Source organism: Cariama cristata, unplaced genomic scaffold, assembly GCF_000690535.1.
Source record: "Cariama cristata isolate BGI_N322 unplaced genomic scaffold, ASM69053v1 scaffold13016, whole genome shotgun sequence".
In the NCBI taxonomy this organism is placed as follows: Eukaryota; Metazoa; Chordata; class Aves; order Cariamiformes; family Cariamidae; genus Cariama; species Cariama cristata.
In genome coordinates this window covers 27238-45394 of record NW_009622757.1, presented here as the reverse complement: position 1 = coordinate 45394, position 18157 = coordinate 27238, and the positions used below count along the sequence as shown (strand labels likewise).

Genomic DNA, 18157 nt, shown 5'->3' with positions numbered 1-18157 from the left:
CCTCCCAATACAGCTGCCCTCTTGGCTCGGGCAGGCCTCCCCACAAGGCTGTGAAGACGCCAACATTGAGAATGAAAAAGCTGAACTGGCAGAAGCTGCCCTCCAACGTGGTGAGAGGTGAGTGCTCCTGGCATAAAGTCGCTGCTACTTTAGGGGTGACCCAGGGGGAAAACCACTATCTCCAAGTTTGTGGTTGGTTCCACTTAGATACAGAACTTCACTGATTTCCATTACATCTAACCTGCAGAGCTCAAATAAATAAAAGTAGCATGAAACTACTAATATAATATAATAACCATTCCAACTAAATCAGTAGTTTAGAGTAGCTTGTTTATAAATAAAATACTTTGAAATTAAAAGAAAGGGGAGGGATGGGAATATTTCCCTAATCCACCTTGACATGGCTTAGGCTTGAGTTCTCAACAGGCTCTGATCTGGATTCCCCAGACTTTCGTTCCCTAGTTCAGTATACTTGTATCTCGATACATTAAAGTCATGAGTAAGAGTGCAGATAAGGATCACATCAGAGTTCGAGAAGGACATTGAAAGAACTGGAGAGCTGTGAGAATCATTGACTTGTCTCTTGATTTTTGGGTTACATTTCCCTCTCCCAGTGGATCCAAAGAGGAGCATGAAATGTGAGAAGAAGCCAGGACGGGCAATGTCAGCTTTGTCCTGGACAAGCAAGGCAGCCACTGCATGGAAGTTGGCATAGGTGAATTCTAAATAAGTCATGTTTTCAATCTCAAGAGCAGTTAATTGTTGGGATTATTTCAGTAGAGACTTCTACAGGCATGTTTGACTGATTTTATTTTTTTAAAGATTTTTAAGAAAGTGCAGTGGGAATTAATTCAAGCAGTTCTATAGTCAGCGTTATACAAGAAGAGTCGATCATAAAATGAAAAATGGAGGAAGGCCACAGTCAGAAAATGTCCAGGTTGAGGCCAATCCCTCAGCTAGCATGCAAGGAAGGAAAAATAACATCAGCCATGGGACTAGAAAAGAAATGGTCAAGGTCCTTCTCATGCTGATCCAGTTTGCCTACCATGGAGGAGAATGCAGTTGTATAGGGAGGGATGGGGCTGTATGGCCTCTGTGTGCCCAGTGCTGCATCCCCTTACCAGCACATCCTGGAGTAAAGCACCAAGTTTAATTACCCTTCAGGCCCTTTGGATCCTACCTGTCAACCTTGCTCCTCCTCAATAATTAGTATTTGTCCAGGGCTAATATGCCTCTTCTAATTTCATTCATCTTCTGGGAAGTGTCCCCTCTAGCAACTCACATTGCCCCAAAAGCCAGGAGCTTTCAGGTATCCCTGTAGCCGGTCTGATCACCTTGTCTTTTTTCAGAAAGTCACTCAATGTGGGCTTCAGTGAGCAGCAGCAGCGACGAAACTATAGAGCCCAATTATACAAGCATAGAGCAGCTCTTTTGCTTTCCACAACCAACCCCCAAGGAGAAAATGGCCACACCAGTGAAGGCAGAACCAAAGGAGGTGAGGAGGTCCCTCTCATTCTTTCGAATAAAGATCACTGCAGACAGCTTATCTAATACGAGATATCTTCTTTTTCTTTAATGAAGATCACATTTTTGGACTCCAAGAAAAGTCTCAATCTGAACATATTTTTGAAGCAATTTAAATGGTAAGATATGGCCAATTTTCATGAAAGTTGACAAAACTTTGAGTAGGTTTTACATAGTATCTGGAAGGTCCTCATGAAATCTATTTTAGCCAATGCACTTTGGTAGTCAGTGTTGCTGAAATATCTGAACATTTCCCAGTTTGTCCTACACTGTCTGTAGAATACTGAGTTTAGGGGTTTAATTATGTTTTTACATACAACATGCCCATATGTTGGCAAAGGCGTTACATCTCCATGTTACAGATAAAGTTCTGGCATAGACTCTTAGGGTGATTTAAGCTGTGAGACACCTCTGGAGGTTAAATCCCTCCTCAAAACAGGGCCAATGGAGAAGTTAAGAATTCAGTTTTCTTTTAAGGTAATCAAATGCCCAGAGACAGAGATCTGAGTTGCAGGATTGATCTCTGGCCTTGAGTCATTTGACCAGGGCCAGAAACAAAATTGGGGGCATAGCAGGGATCTAAGTCCCGATTCTAAGTTAGTCATGGGGACATATCTTTCCTTTTGGATTATTGTGGCTCTCATGAGGGAAAGCACGGAGTGCTTGCACAGATACCTATCTCGGCAGTGTGTGATTGTGGAAAAGGGGTCTCTGGATGATGGCTGACTCTGCTCCTCCTCCCTGCAGCTCCAACAAAGAGGTGGCTGCCATGGTCCAGAATGGGGACCGGACCAAGTTCGATGTTGAGGTTCTGAAGCAGTTGCTGAAGCTGCTGCCTGAAAACCATGAGGTCGGGAGGAAAAATGGTACCCTTAGTTCACAGAGCTGAACACGCAGTGCGGTCCTGCAGTCTTGATTCTTTATTTTTCATTAGATAGAAAACCTGAAGACCTTCAAAGAAGAGAAATCAAAGCTAGCAAATGCAGATCAGTTTTATCTTCTCCTCCTTCAGATTCCCAGGTAAGGGTGTTGGTCATGAACTTCAGCCCAATCTTTTTCTTGGTTTACCTCTGGGAAGTTTGAGTTTCTTTATAGGAACCTCACAGACCGACACTGATGGTTGTAGCTGGTGGATTCCCCCTTCCACCTTAGAGCCATCCCTTTTTCCATTACCCTTAGATGAAGGGCTGTTGCTGTTCCAGCACCTCCTCTCCCTCTGAAGTAGCAGAAGCTGGCCCAGACCCAGGTCAGACTTGCCCGAGAAGGCCCCATAACTTACTCAAAGGCATTGCCAAATACAATGCCAAGGAGGAGGAACCCATATCTCCTACGGTGGTCAGTCCTCTCTTTGCTGATCACAGTTCATCAGCAGAAACTACATCCCCACTGGTCCCCTCGCCTCCCTCCTCAAGCCACAGACTCTGCTTTGATGTGGATGTGGTTGACAGAGACATTGTGGGGTGGCCAGACTTACTGGTGATGTGGGAAGGGAGCCACTGTGCTGGCCAAGATCAGAGTGCCTTTAAGCTTTGAATCAATCTCCATCCTTAGCTACCAGCTGCGCATTGAATGTATGCTGATCTGTGAAGAGACCACTGTTGTGCTGGACATGATTCAGCCGAAAGCTGAAGCCATCCGGAGAGCCTGCGAAGGTACATGACCTGACTTTATTTCTGGATCTTATTTATGACAGGAAGCTTTAACTCCCACAAAACTCCCCTGGAGCTCTGCAATGATACTACCCAACCCCTAGAAAACGCCCCTGTGGTCCGTTCACTGCAGAATACGGGATGTAGCTTTGACCACTGATGGTCAAAGCCCTTAATAGGACTGGAGATCATTTTCTCTCACCCTCAGCCCTCTTTTTCTGCAGCAGATGCATTCCTCTGAAACACTTTCAATGGTGAAGTGTTGGAAGCTCATCAGCCCGTTCAAAGGAGCTGAATTTAGACAGCAGAGCTGGCCCCATTACAGCTAATTCATCCAACATTGCCACATTAAGACCTTCACACGGCAATTTTCTCTGCTGCCAGAAAAGCATACACCAAACTTCCCCAGAAAGTAATGATGCTTTAGTTTTTCCCTGCCTACAAATGGAACTAGACCAAAAAGTTTGTTATTTTGGGCTATAAATTGCCGATGCTCCAATTTTGTGAGTACATGGAGAGATTATGCAATAGGTTTTGCCTTCCTGTGGCAGAAACCTCAGGTCCCACTCCACTGAGAGCAGGATCCTCTTCTTGACACTGTCAGGTGCCACCTGTCCTACAGAGCCGGTTCCCCCAACTCCTACTGGGGGTTTCTCCAGCTGGCATTACAGCTGCCTGCTGGGCTAAATGGAAGCTTTCTCCAAAAAGTGTCTTTCCAGTAGCCCAGTTGTCCTTTTGGAGCTGTTCCTGCCTCAAAGCTGAGTGCTTAAGAAGGTACACCGCTGCAGCACCCTGTCGTAAAAGCAAGGACAGAGACTGTACCCTTCATGCCCTGATAATCACCTCCACCATGCGAGACCAAGAACATGTCTGGTTTTAGCTGCTGGCAGATAATCGCACAGCTGTCAGAACTGGCTTCACTGCACAGCTGAATGGAGTCCGCAAGATTAAAATTGCAGCCCAGTTACCGTCGCCTACACCAGGGTAAAACAGAGTACTTCCAAGGAAAGCAGCGAGTTGATGGCTGTTAGTGAGGAGGGTCCAGCCGCAGGTTATTTTCCATTAGGAATGAGAGACTAGATGAAAGAAAGAAAGAAACTTAAGTCAACAAAAACTTTTACAACTCGTGGAATTGAATCTGTGCAGAATCAGTTTCTCTGCAGGGTTGGCCATTGGGCTGCAAAGCTGAAATATCAGATTTGGTTTGGTGGAATTCAGAATCCCAATTTCAATGCCATTTAGGAACTGTTCTGGTGTGACAGAGGCTTTTGTTTAAAGATCTTCTGTTTTTCAGATCTTCTGAACAGTCATCGCCTGCCGCTGTTTTGTCAACTGATTCTCAAAGTTGGAAACTTTCTGAACTACGTAAGAACTTCTTTTCTCTTGTCCTCCCCCCATTACAGTATGTGGATGATCTTCTTTAGGGTTGTAATTTGGGTGGACACAGGAGTTATATCTGCTTTCTTTCTATCTTGTAGGGAAGTCACACGGGCGATGCTGATGGATTTAAAATCAGCACTTTACTCAAACTAACAGAAACCAAAGCAAACCAAACCCGCATTACGCTGCTCCACCATATTCTGGAGGTACCACTGCCAAGTTCTGTGTGATACGGAAGGGGGAGGATTTTATCATGGATGAACCATTTCTCCTACTCTACGTTCAGTTAATGCCACATGCTCATATTCATATCCTCCTGGCTAGCCATAGAGTGTCACAAGTTGGGAGCATTCGAATCATGTAGGCTCGTGGAGGCTGCTTGTGAGCACTACTCAGGAAGCTCATTATTTTAAGACTTGTTCTCCTTTCCTCCAGCATCTTTTCCCGCAATGGCTAGAACTTCCTTTTTCATATTTGTGCAATCTGCACATCATCAGCTGCAAACCACAGAGCACATGGCTACCAAAGCTATCCTGTCTGGTCTGTACCCATTCAGCCCTTCTGCCTTTCCACGGCCTCTCTCTTTTCCAACAGACTGTGCTCGAGCTTTTCATGCTCCTCTCCAAGCCTCCATGGCTTTCTTATTCCCTGCAATGCTGTTTTTTCCTTTTTTCTCCATGTTCTGCTCTGCTACTTTCATTCATCAAGGTCCCTCCGTTCCTGTTATGCATATTCAAGCCCTGCTTTAGCTGGCAGTAGCTTCAGCAAGCACAACCGTGAAAGTAAATTATGCAAATAAGATTCAAGCCTGTTTGATACCCTCCTGGGACCGTAGGAAATGTCAGACTGCGTCAAACCACAGCTCTGCCTCCTCCCATGGTCAAGAGTAGGTATCTCAGAAAAGGGTGTGTGCTGCCACAGCACGGCACGCAGTCCCGCAGTCATCAACGGGAAGAGCAATATCGGTTTTGTATATTTCTATTTCTATTATTAGTAGTATTAGTTTTAATATTATTTATACCCTTTTCACTGTTATCGTTTTATTAAAGTTTGTTTCCAAGTTTCCAACTCTAGTAGTATTAGTTTTAATGTTATTTATACCCTTTTCACTGTTATAGTTTTATTAAAATTTGTTTCCAAGTTTCCAACACGTAAGTCTCTCTCCCTGTTCTCCTCTCCTTCCCCTTCTGGGAAAGGACAGGGTTAACAGAGAGCATCTGCCACCCGCTTTAAGCACCGGCCCAGCCTTAAACTGTGACAGGTAGAAGAAGAGCTCAGCAGCAGGTCAGCTTTGCTTTGAACTACGAGTATTTCTCAACATTCAGCTCTCTTGTATGTTTTCATAGCCCAGAGGCAATGACTTTCCTCTCGGAACATGCCATCCTGTTTTGAATACGGCTGGGCTCTGCGAGGCAAAGCAAACTGCAGAGGGAGGGCAGCAGCAGGACTTGGCACAGTCATCCTTCCCGGGAATTTCTGCCCATGTCTCTTCCCCTCAGCTTCCTCTTTCAGCTCCTGCTACACAGCAAATAACACTTTTTTCTCTCTTCTGCTTCAGGAAGTAGAAAACAGCCACGTGGACCTACTGGAATTGCCAAAGGATCTTGAATATGTTTCAAAAGCAGCAGGGTAAAATTGTGTGTCACTTCCTTTGAATTAAAACCAAAAATAAATCCCATACACATCAACAATGTACCAGAAATTAGGACACATGCAGCTGGTATAGCACATTAACAAGATGGCATCTTATTTAGTTTTAACCGAAAGATTTGGTTGATGAATGTTGAAACCTCTTTAATATATAATAGTTCTACTACAGCTGGCAACACTTTGGGCTGAAATTTGCAGAGCATTCAGTTAATGCTGCCTTCCAGGCCATTCCAAAATCTTCACTGCCTTTGTGGTGGCAGGAGCTTGTGAAGGCCAACTACCTAGAAGTGTTTCTGAAGTGCCTTCAACCAGGGCAAGTGAGCTAATGCCGAGCTCTGAGGGTGGAGAACAGCGCTTTGAATGGGTAGACGTTTTTTGGCGTTCATCTGCTCAATACACAAAGTTCTAGGTAGACCTGGCAGCCTTTTCATAAGTGCTGTGGACAGAAGCTGTTTTCCATGAGCTTGGACTGTATAGAGAGTTCAGAGCTCAGATTTCAGTTCTGTGAAGTGGTGGGAAGCAGAGGGATGACCAAACCGCCAGCTCAGACTTGTCCACTCTTTGGTCAGCACAAGATGCTGGAGTGTCAATTAATGGGAGGGTTCTGTGTGATTTCAGAATTAATCTTGATATTATACGCACGGAGTCCAGTACCAATTTAAAGAAGTTGCTGGAGCTTCAGCGGAAAGTCTTATCATCAAACGACGATGTCAAACAACAGTATGAGAAACCTATCCAGGTCAGTAATGGAGCTCCCTTATATCTCCGCCATTACACACACCGAGGCACTGCGTGGTACATATGCAGCTGAGGAGGCTCATGAGAGGGTGGAAAATATTGCCACAAGACATGCTGTCAGATTTGGAAGTAGGCTGCAATGCCACACAACCCATTGGTGCCTATTTCCCAGCTTCACCCCAAACCTAGATACCTTTGGTGATGCCATTTCTTGAGGCCCTTGCCCTAGCTGCTCTCTCCACTCTGTTGTGTGACTCCTCACTTTCAGTGAAGATGTTCTCCCTCTGTGTGGATCACCAGAGTAAAGCCCTTCTCTTGGGAACTAATCTTTGCATTGAGCTTTCCATGTCTTGTTCAAGCCACCCCTGTAAATTGGCACAGCGCAGTTACCAGGAGCAAAGATCATCTGCAAATCTTAGTTTCTTCCCACCTTGTAAGCTCTGCTGCAGTTAAAAGCCAGGGCCCAGCGTCCTGCTCCAAGCTCTTACGTTGACGTCTTTTTCTTTAAGTGCATTTCACTCATTGTCCTCTGGATGGTGTTTTACTGTTTATATTAAATGCATTTCAGGATAGCATTGATGCCTCCAGAAAACTGGAAGAAGAATTTGAAACCATTGAAAGGAAGAGAGAAGAACTTGCAAATTATCTCTGTGAAGACCCAAGCAAGTTGTCCTTAGAGGACATATTTAGCACCATGAAGACCTTCAGAGATCTCTTCATCCGAGCCCTGAAGGTTAGCATCTGCACACATGATGCTGAGCATCCCTAGTACTGGTGCATGCCGCTGCTCCAACAGACAGGGGTGGGATGGGCACCTGAATCTGGTGAGGGGAAGGTGCTGGTTATGGCCTCCTCCTTTCACTGCTTAGCATGAGGTCACCTGGTGAAGAAGTGTCTGATCCCTACTTCACTGCATCCTCATGCAGTGCTGGTGCTCCTGGCCTGGCCCAGACCGTGGTGATTTGTAACTTTGGTACAACTTTAGCTGCAGAGTCACAAAGATGCTTTGGAGTCAAGTGTGTAAGTTTTAGAGGAAGGGGCTTATAAAACTTAACCCTTTGCTCCAACCTGAACAAACAGACTCAGGAAAGGGATGTGTAGTAAAAAAGCCACCAGTTTGGAGGAAATTGTGGCTTCAATACCTTCCACTTTTGCCTCAGCTAAAGGTCAGGCAGAAGATCAGCATGCTGGTAGGTAGCTGTGTTAGGCAGATCACCACTGCCACCTCCTACTGGGATGTGGCAGAGTCGTGGCCAAGCCAGCGGTCTCCCCTCTCACCCCCTTGGCAAGACAGCCCTTATTCCCCATGTCCATTTTAGTTATTGCACAGGATAAGGCCAGAATTCTCTTCCTCCTTTGCAGCCACCTGCAGATCTTCTTTCTCTTCATTGGCTTTTCTAGCAGACATTTAGCCAACCTTCTCATGCCCCTGTTACCTCACTGCAGGAAAACAAGGACAGAAAGGAGCAAGCTGCCAAAGCAGAGAAGAGGAAGAAACAGCTGGAAGAGGAAGAGGGGAAGAGACAGAAGGGAGAAAATGGAAAAGTCAGTGAGTATCTTAAAGGGCTTTTAAAAAGAGAGATGGAGCTGATAGGAGCTATTTGCTGGTCCTGCTTTAATGGACCAGTAGCGGTAATTTATTTTGTGGGTTTCCAGGTGCCGGCTGACTAAAGGCTTTTAGGTGTCTTACAGCCATAGCTAAGAATTGACATTTCACAGTTGCAGCGGGGCAGAGAAGTTAATTTTAGGTTGCCTGACTGAACAGCAGAGAAAAAAAAAATAAAAATCAAATTTAAACACTTCAGTTAACTTTTTCAGTTTCTAAACATAACTTTTGAACCCCAAATCTAACAAGAAACATTTGGCTTCTTCCCCATCCAAAATCCCCATAATCACTTGAATAGTCTGTCTTTACTACAGACTACTGATATCCCAAAAATCTTGCAGATAACTTAAATCTGCCTTTCTCTGGATGGAAACGAAAGGCACAACTGAAAAGTACAATTGGAAGGAGTGGAGAGGAAAGAAAAATCAAGATTATTTTCCCTCCCAAAAAAAAAGGTTCCCACTGACAAGGCTAGTAAACAGGAGGCATTTTAAGGTCATGGTACAACCGGGTACAAGTCTGGGCAGTGCTAGTGCCACTAATGCCAGCCTGTAGCACCCAGACTGGTGTAAACCCTTTGACTTCAGACAGGACAAGCTGCTGCAGGGGCACGGAGCACGGGCTGCTCCCAGGCTGGCATTGGTGCCTTGCTTTTGCCCAGTGGTTGCTTGTACCAGGACAGCAGTACTCACCCCAAGCAACAGCATCACTGCAAAGTCTCCTTCTGCCCCATCTCATGGGCAGATTTAACACCCATCTTTCTCTCTCTCTCAGTTAAGAAGGGGGTGGTGAAGCAGGAGGAGGTGTGCGTCATCGATGCACTGCTAGCCGACATAAGGAAAGGGTTCACGCTGAGAAAGACGAAGAACAGACGTGAGTCGGATGCAATTCCTAAAACCTTGCCTGCGGAGAGCCCAGAGGAGAGCCAGTCTGGTAAGGACACGGACCCAGCTTTACCTGCAGCTATTCATTCCCATCTGCCTCTGAGCCTGAGCCAAGCACACAAGCAAGAAGCCTTAGCGTCTGCTTTTGGGGCATTTTATTTAAGGAGGTTTTGCAGCCAGTGCCATGAAGAAGAGGAGCAGAGAGCCCTTAGCTGTTGCCAGCCAGATCTATCCCAGAATAAGCAGCAATTTGGAGCAGCATGGCCTTGCACCTGTGCGAATAAACCCTCTAAGAGACACGGCCCGCGGGTCAGCCACAGAATCATGCTGATGGGGTGCTGGTGTCACCTCCACACGAGTCCCCTCCATGCTATCAAGTCTCAGTAGCACAGCTTGTCACTGCCTTGGAGACTGCTGTGCCCTGTCTTAGTCTACATTTGGGAAGCTACAGAAGGCCTTAAAGCAGATTAGAAAACCCTATTTGCAGAAGGACCCAAGTCCTTTAGGTGCTGGTTAGGAGACAGCCCATAGGTTTAGCTTTTCTTTGGTCTCTTGACCTTGGTGTCAGTGCACGTCAGATAAGTCCAAGGACATTGGCCTGCCATAGAGCCTGACTTGTGCACTGTGGCTCTCCTAAACCTTCTCTGCAAGGGCAGGATTAGGCTGGTTGATGGGCAGTTTTGACATCCTCACGCAGCCAAGCCAGCAGTCCTACCTGGTTCAGGACCTCGCCGAGGGGGGTTCCTTCTTCCTGACAAAGGCTTTCAGGCACCCTTGCGAATCCAGGGGCTTCCATGGAAATCAGCCAGTTGGCAGCAAAGACACATAAACACCTGCTGAAAACAGAACAGGGGCTTTGCTGAGCTGGAGTCCAACTGAGGTGACCACATGGGGTATTAAGAGGGGAAGTATAAGGAAGATAAAATGGTGCTGCCTCTGCGTAACTGCTTTAGGGTCAGTGCACCCTCCACAGGCAGCTGCTAGCTTGTAACCTCTCCCAGTGGCAGAATGATCTTAGGTGATCCTTGGTTGATCCCAGGTGCAACTCTGCAGCTGTGGCTGATTGCATGTTTTTTGTTTAAAGGACAGAGCATTAAGGATCCACAAGCAGCAGGAAAGCAGACTGATGATAAGATCAAGCAAAACAATGATGGTCATCCTTCAGAAAGCACTCCCCCCTCAACTACTGCCCTGATGGAGATGGGTAGAGATGTTACAAATGCCTCAGCTTCAAACCAGGAGTTATCTAAAAACAATGCTGGAGGAAATTTGCCACCAGAGTCACGGACGGAGAGCCCCTCAGTAAACGTGGTGGAAGCTGATGGGGCCGGTCAGCCCATGCCGGGCACTGGGATGGAGCAGGCAGACAGCTGGGCAAGCCTCCAGCCAAGCACAAAGAGTGGCTCCATTGCCTTCTCTGCTGCTAACATAGGCACGGGGATAAGGTTTGCGAGCAGCTGTTCAGGCGTTGCCCTGAGAGACCAACTCAGCTGGACCAACGGGTCTATCTCTGAAGGCCAGGATGAGGAACGCCCAGCTGGTGGCTCGGAGAGCTCCAGGCTGGCACAGGAGCCAGAAACCCGGCTGAGCGAGACTGGAGTCGACCCTGGCAGCACTCAGTCTGCTCCCTGCGATGAGGCTCATCGGGCAGAGTCAAAAGAGATGGCGAAGGAAAATGAAGACCCTGGTACAGACTCGCTGTTGGACACCTCTCAAGAGAAGTCCTTTTCGGAGGAGCCAGCCACTGACTCCTCTTGTTCGGCAACGCTCCCCCCAGGGCAAACTCACACCGACAGGGAAAAGCAGAGGCCATCTGGGAAACGGAGGAAGAAGAAGAGGCACAGCAAAAGCTACTCAGGTAGCCTATTTCATACGTAGCCTTCAGGGACTGAGTTAAAGTGGGGAGGCTTCCTCATATATTTGTATATATCTGTTCATCCCCACTTTGAGGTCCAATGCCCCCTGCCCCTAGAGCCACCCTGTTTCATGAAGCTGCTATTTTTTTAAACTTGAAAGAGATTTAAAAAGAAAAACACAAGCATAGTTCATTCTTTTGACATTTATAAGTAGTTCATAAAGGGGTAATGATGAATCAATAATTAAAAAGCCCATTACACATACGTGGTAAAGATGGCAATAAGCACATCTGTCAAGTGTGCTAAAGACAGCTACAAGGCACAGTTATGTGTAAACAAGAGCTCCATTAGACTCCAGAGCAGTGATTAAGAGCAGTTAATACTGGGTACTTAATCAGCAATCACCCCCTCTGAACCACTTATAAACACATAAAGGCAGCAACATCAGTGCTGCCGTGGGGTTGTTTGGTTTTTCCTCTCCTAAGCCTCATTGCAAGAGCACTTTGCCTGCAGTGACTTGACAACCTTCCCCAGGGGTACTTTAGGTGGTTCCTGAACACCAGGCCCTCAAATCATCGCTGCAGGGTGAGGGGAGAAAGTCAACAATTAAAAAAGAGCATCTTGCTGATGCTTCTGCAAAGGATTGTATTTGGTCAGCCAAATCAGTCCCTTGCACTCAGCTGCCCAGCTGGTGCTGGGAGAGGGCTCGGCTGTCGGAGGCGTGGAGCCACCCAAGTCTCTGCTTCATGGCAACGTCCACAGCAGGTCCCAAACCTGGGAAGTGTGTCCGAGTCTCTCAGACTCTACTGAGCTGAAGCCACCCTTGGGTCCAAACTTTAATCCCAAATGAGAGGTGCCTCATAGGGGAGACACATGTGTCTGTCAGCCTTTAGAAAGATACAATATACTGTCCAAAACCTGTTTTTTGCAAGATCCTGAGGTCAAACAAATAGGCAGGAAAGTGGTGGAAGTCTCTTTTTATCAATGTTTAATGTTTTTCCTTCCAAGAAAGGTGGAGGAGAAAGGAAAGGAAGGTTTGAATACCTCCTGCTGACAAAGACTGCATAGGTTGAGCATCTGCCACAGAGGGACTTATCCTTATAATGCCGGCATGCCCTGGGGCCGTAGTTATTTACGTTTCTAAACAGGGCACTTTCCCCTGGTTAAAAACAAGCCACAAACCAGAAGTGGTTTCCTGGAGCAGTGGTTCCCAAACTTGCTTCCCAGGAGGCAGCAGGAGGAGTTGCAGCAATGGGAGCACCCCATGCTCCCAGCCATGGCGATGCTTTCCTGGCATCTGAAATTAGTATTTCTGGCTTAAGGAACTGACCCCCGCCAAAGCCACAAGGCTCCGGGGGCATCCAGGGATGGCATCTTAGGAACCTCTCTGCTACTAGACAATGTTTTCATCGTAAAAAGTTCCCTGTTGTTACATTTGCCTTGCCATGATCAGATATATTTAGTGTCTCTCTTTTGTTTAAAAGCAGAGGTTGAGACTGATACTGGAGATAATAAAACAAAAAAAGGTTGTGTGGTACAATGAGGTATGTAAACTCGCAAAGGTGTTTTTATGTGAACTAACCACAGCGTTGGGACTTTACAGATCTAATCAGTATTCAGCATATCAGCTCAGCTTTTTGTCTTTGTGTCTAATCACAAATACATGTAAAATAAATTTGTTACTCTGATTTTTACTCTCCAGGGTGTTGATCTTGTGTTGAGTGGAGTCAGTGCTGATCTCCCCTCAACACAGGGTCGCAGCCCACATGTCTGTCCTCTGTGTCAGCACCAGCCAAACCACCTTTCCCTGCAGATAATTAAAAGTAATTACTCTAACCAAGTGAATCCAGCTTCATGTGATAAACAAAGTCCTTGCTTTGATCCCATTATTTTCTCAAGAACTGTAAAAATGCAATTTCAGTACCTACCTGCTTGCGAAGAACAATTTTTGCTTTGCTTGCGGGTAGCCACTTCCTGTAGCACTGTTTAAATATCTGGAAAAGGGGATAAAACAGTGGACCTGGGGAGAAGTACTAGTTGGGGCAAGATACCAGCTCCAACTCAAAGCCACATTCAGTTCCAGAGTTGCACACAAACTAGTCCATTGGAGCAAACAGACCGTGCATATTTCTTATGTGCATTCATGCAGCTTTCTGGGATCGGGGCTGGTGGGGGGGGGGGCGGGTAAGGTCATTTGGCTTTTGTCACCAAAAAAAATAATACAGGTAAACCCAATTTCTAGTGAAACTGTGTACCAAGTTCCCTGTATCCTTCACTGATGCTGGCAACATACAGTTGCCCCTCAAAAGAAAACTTAAGGAGTTTCAGGATGAGACTTTAATTTGCAAAACTTTGCCTGTTTTTACAGCAAGTCGAAAGAAAAGCAAGAAAAAGAAACAATCAAAACACCCACTGTACTGAAATTGCATAGTTACATTGTCCTTTCCATGCTGATGAGCATCTCTTATGAACTGAATCAATAATGTCAAATCTCTCTCTGTCTCATTTCCTGAAAGGAATGTATTTATTCTCCAGCATCCCCAGTGCCTGGGGCTGGGAGCCCAGTCGGAAGGCTTCTGCTCCCCCACAGCCCGGCAGCCCCAGCCCCAGCGGTGGTAGAACAGAGGAATCTCTGCAGGATTTCCACACAGGGTTGCTTTTGTTCCTACACCTGGAGCATCATTGCTAGCAAGAGAAAATGAGATATAAATTGGGTAGTTACAGTCCTGACTGAAGATGATCCGAGGGCTGGAGCACCTCTCCTATGAGGACAGGCTGAGAGAGTTGGGGTTGTTCAGCCTGGAGAAGAGAAGGCTCCAGGAGACCTTAAAGCAGCCTTCCAGTACTTAAAGGGGCCTACAACAAAGCTGGAGAGAGACTTTTCACAAGGATATGTAGTGACAGGACAAGGGGCAATGGCTTTAAACTGGAAGAGGGAAGATTTAGATTAGATATTAGGAAGAAATTCCTCACCATGAGGGTGGTGAGGCACCGGCACAGGTTGCCCAGAGAAGCTGTGGATGCTCCATCCCTGGAAGTGTTCAAGGCCAGGTTGGATGGCCCTGCCCACAGCAGAGTGGTTGCAATTAGATGATCTTTAAGGTTCCTTCCAACCAAACTACGCTATGATTCTATGACTGCTCTTGCCATCCTCTTGGCCCTTTCCATGCCATACCACAGGATTATATCAAGTGTAAAAGGGAGGTAGCTGTTGGTTTAAAAATCCTAAGGAAGATATACTGCAAGAGCAGAGAATAGTAGCAGTGAAGCATAGGTAAGAAGTATGTCAGAACCAGTCGTCATGCTGCACAGGGAGGGCAGCTGAAACCATGAGTTAAGCATAACTCGAATTATGTATTTTTTAAGCACAGGGATTCCAGCTTGAAGCCTTAAAAAAAGTCATATTTGAAAAAAAACAGACACAGGCAGCTTTGCGTTCTCCTTAGAAAACACAGGAAAGCAATATAGAGAAATGCATGCACAAACAGTACTTTTATGAAGTGACCGAGTCAGGCAGGAGTCTCAGCGCATCCTTGAAATGCAGCGCCTGGCACAGCTACATCGGACCCGGCAGCACCAGCCTGTGCTTCAGTGCCGGGAGAGCGGAGATGAGCTGCACCTTGAAACCTGCAATTCCCCTTTTCCTCTTTTCCCATCTTTATGTCACTTGAAAAGGTTAGCAGAAACAAAAACCTGTTTGTTTCTCTTAGTCTCCAGCCACAGTGTTTCCTCACCCAAATGCAGCTCAGATCCGTCCCTCTTGATATGACAGACTCAGCAAGTCTACAGTGCTCTCCATAAATATTTTTTCTTAGGATGTCCCACCTGATTTTTTTTTTATTATTTTATTTTTTGTCCCAAGCCCACATGGTCTGTTCAGGTCACAGAACCAGTGCTTTTTCGGTACAGGACATTTCTCTCTCTGGTGAATTTGCTGGATGTGGAAGTTGCTGGGTCTCAGTGAAGCCACAGGAATCTTCTTCCTTCTTGTGCAGATCCAGCTGCAGGGATCAAGACTCAATCTCCTCATCAGTTTTTAGATCTTCTGTAACAGCAGCAGAGTAAGGGCAGGGACAGCCTGTGACTCTATGAAATAATATTTCAGAGCAGGAACAGCCTGTGACTCTATGAAATAATATTTCAGAGCAGTAAAAGACTGTTGTAATCAGCTACTGAGCTCTTGCCTCACTTTGACTATATCTTGTTATGCAGCAATTTCTGTATTAATGTTGGTGTTCTTTAAATGTCAGCTTTTATACCCAAAGAGTGGTATCCCACATTATCTCCATATTCCCAAAAGAAATAGCTTAGATGGTTTTCCTGTGGAATCAAGGCAGTGGTGGTCACACTGTGATTGTGTGTGCCCTGGTAACATCTGAACTCATTTCCAATAAAATCTGAAAATAAATTGAAGAAGCACCATTTAACAAGGTCAAAGAGAGTAGGGACTGTACAAATGCCTGAACTCAGAGGAGGTGCTCTTTGCGTTCCCTTACCTTAGACACCAGAGAATTGCTAAGGACAAATGTTCACATCTGTTTGTGCAGCTCCCTTTTTCCTCTCCTCCCATCTTCATGTCACTTGGAAAGTTTAGGGGAAACAAAAGTCTTGAAAGCACAAGTCCATAAGCAGCCAGCCTTTGGCAATTTCCCTGTGCACAAATCTACTTGATTTATTCCCTAGAAAATAAAAGAACAAACCAAACCGGGAGCATAGGCCAGTGCTCGAAGACCACAACCTGGTGAGGAGGGAGGGAAGGGGCAGGAGGGGGACACAGCACTGCCTGCCAGCACCTATGACATGCACATGGCACAGTGGGACATCAGCCTCCCCCTGCAAAGAGACAGCAGGGTTTGAGAGTCAAGGTTTTCCTTCTTTCCTTCTTTTTTTTTTTTTTTTTCAATTGTTTTCCTTTAATTCTAGAGGAACAGATGCTTCACCTCCCCTTCTGCAAACTCAGTATTTTCTGTGGGCAGTTTTCTAATGGACCAAGAGAACATAATCAAGCTAATGCTCATCTTCCTATATGGCCTTTGCCTTCATGTCTGTCATTAGAAATCGTATTTGCTTTGGTTATGGAGTGAGACAGGCTCTTAAAAATGACAGTGTGCTGCCCCATCCTTCTGATAGTCCTGCTAAATCCTCTAGATTTAGTAAGTTCAGCAATTTAATACCCAGAAGCATATTCCAATATACTGCTTGGAAAACACAAGACTCATGTTGTTGGACTGAACTAGCACCCAGCTTAAAAGTAAAGTTGTCCAAATGCCTGAACATCAGGATCAGTTCTGGAAACACAAGGTTTTTATTAAGTACATAAAAATTTAGCTCGTACCTGGTTTTAGGTTATCTGAGGAACATGAAACTGGTTTCCCTAGTACCACCTCGACCATTAGCTATGCACACATGCAAAAACACACTGCTTTCATTTTATAGTTGCAAATAGTTTGCATTTCCTCCCCCTCCTGCAGGTGTCATGGCAAGGCAGAAGAAATAACAGTCCCAGCGAACCACTCACATGTCCCGGAGCGCTGCCAGCTCCTCAGAAGCCGGGTTCTGCATCACCAAAATGCCACCGTGGCCACCTTTACCCCACCGGGATGCACCGCTTCTCCTCGCACAGCCTTTCACTCCCCTCTCCAAGACCCAAAGAGCCTCCTCAGAGACCTCGGCCCCCTTGGCCTGTGCCTTACACCGGGTGCCCGTGGGGATGGGGGCTGGTTCTGTGCATGGCAGCGTGAAAGGGTCAGACCTCTCGTCCACTGTCCTGGAAGCCAAGTCTTTCAACCTGCTCTTAGGCCAAACTCCTCTTGAAATGACAGCTGAGTGTGGCCCAAGAAAGGACCACAGTGTTTAGCCCTCGGAGAAATTTTTAAAAGAGCAGTGCCTCAACTAAATTAAGGGTATAAATTAAGCAGTGGCTGTACCATCACAGGTGGAAGCATGTTAACTCCGTTTTCTCATCACCCACTGATGAATTATATTGGACCCGGTCCAAGACCCAGATCAGACAAATATATTTTTACTCTCAATCATTTAAAGCAAGGGAAATCAGTTATAGGGAAAAAAAAGTAAAAAAAAAAAAAAAAAAAAGTACATATTTTAGTAAGCGTATGGCCATATAAACAGTGTCTGGTTCCTACATGACGCTTATGTGCAATTAAGTTGAAGCACGTCAATAGTCTTGCAGTAGTCTTCTCATAGGGACAGATGCGTCCATCAACTTTTGGAGAACCAAGGCCCAAGTTCCTTTTATTAAAGCAACAGAAAGAGGTTTTCCAGAGTGCTCTATCGGGCACATTTTCAGCTCATTCTTTAGTAAATCGCTGGGTTTGAATTCTGTTGTCAGCTGCTTGCACTCAGAAGTCTTTGTGTTCAAGCTGCAGAACGTGTAGATTCATGTTACTGTTGCTTTAAAACTGGGAATGTGCAGTATTGTGTTTTCAAAATTCAGAGCTTTATTTCTCAAGTTTTGTAATAACATTGTATCATAGTTTTGTATATAGCTGTCCATTTAAAATGATCTTTGTTTGTTGAATCTATGGTGCGATACTGTGCTGAAACATGAATCAAGTGGAAGAGCTGGCTACATTTAAGAACTATGCCTTTATATGGTAACTCACTGTGGTTAGACTAATGTTCAGGCTAAAGCTTATTTTGCTTTGCATAATAGGACTTGTAATGTCCTTGTAATACTGAAAACTTTGCTGGACTAAGTTAGGAGTTAAATGAAGAATTAAATCACTGGTTAATTTAACCAAAGCATTGCTATGAGCATATTGAGAATCAGTTAAAAAAGCAAAGATGAGTTGAGAGCAGATGCGTGTGCAGCTTCAGTTCAGGAGACCCCGCAGAGCAGCACAGCCCCAT

The 18157-nt window shown here is 45.6% G+C and overlaps 1 protein-coding gene across 1 annotated transcript; it reads left to right on the top strand.

Annotated features, from left to right (window-relative positions):
* Positions 1-5: 5 nt before the first annotated feature.
* On the top strand, positions 6-12830 carry LOC104157037 (inverted formin-2-like; the record flags this gene model as incomplete). The annotated part of the gene is made up of 15 exons (XM_009702464.1): positions 6-117; positions 1350-1495; positions 1582-1643; positions 2272-2374; positions 2459-2544; positions 3076-3176; positions 4468-4538; positions 4652-4759; positions 6112-6182; positions 6822-6942; positions 7510-7674; positions 8388-8490; positions 9322-9480; positions 10516-11289; positions 12772-12830. Coding segments are annotated over 15 exons (2241 nt in total), but the record flags the coding sequence as incomplete, so codon positions are not given.
* Positions 12831-18157: the final 5327 nt, after the last annotated feature.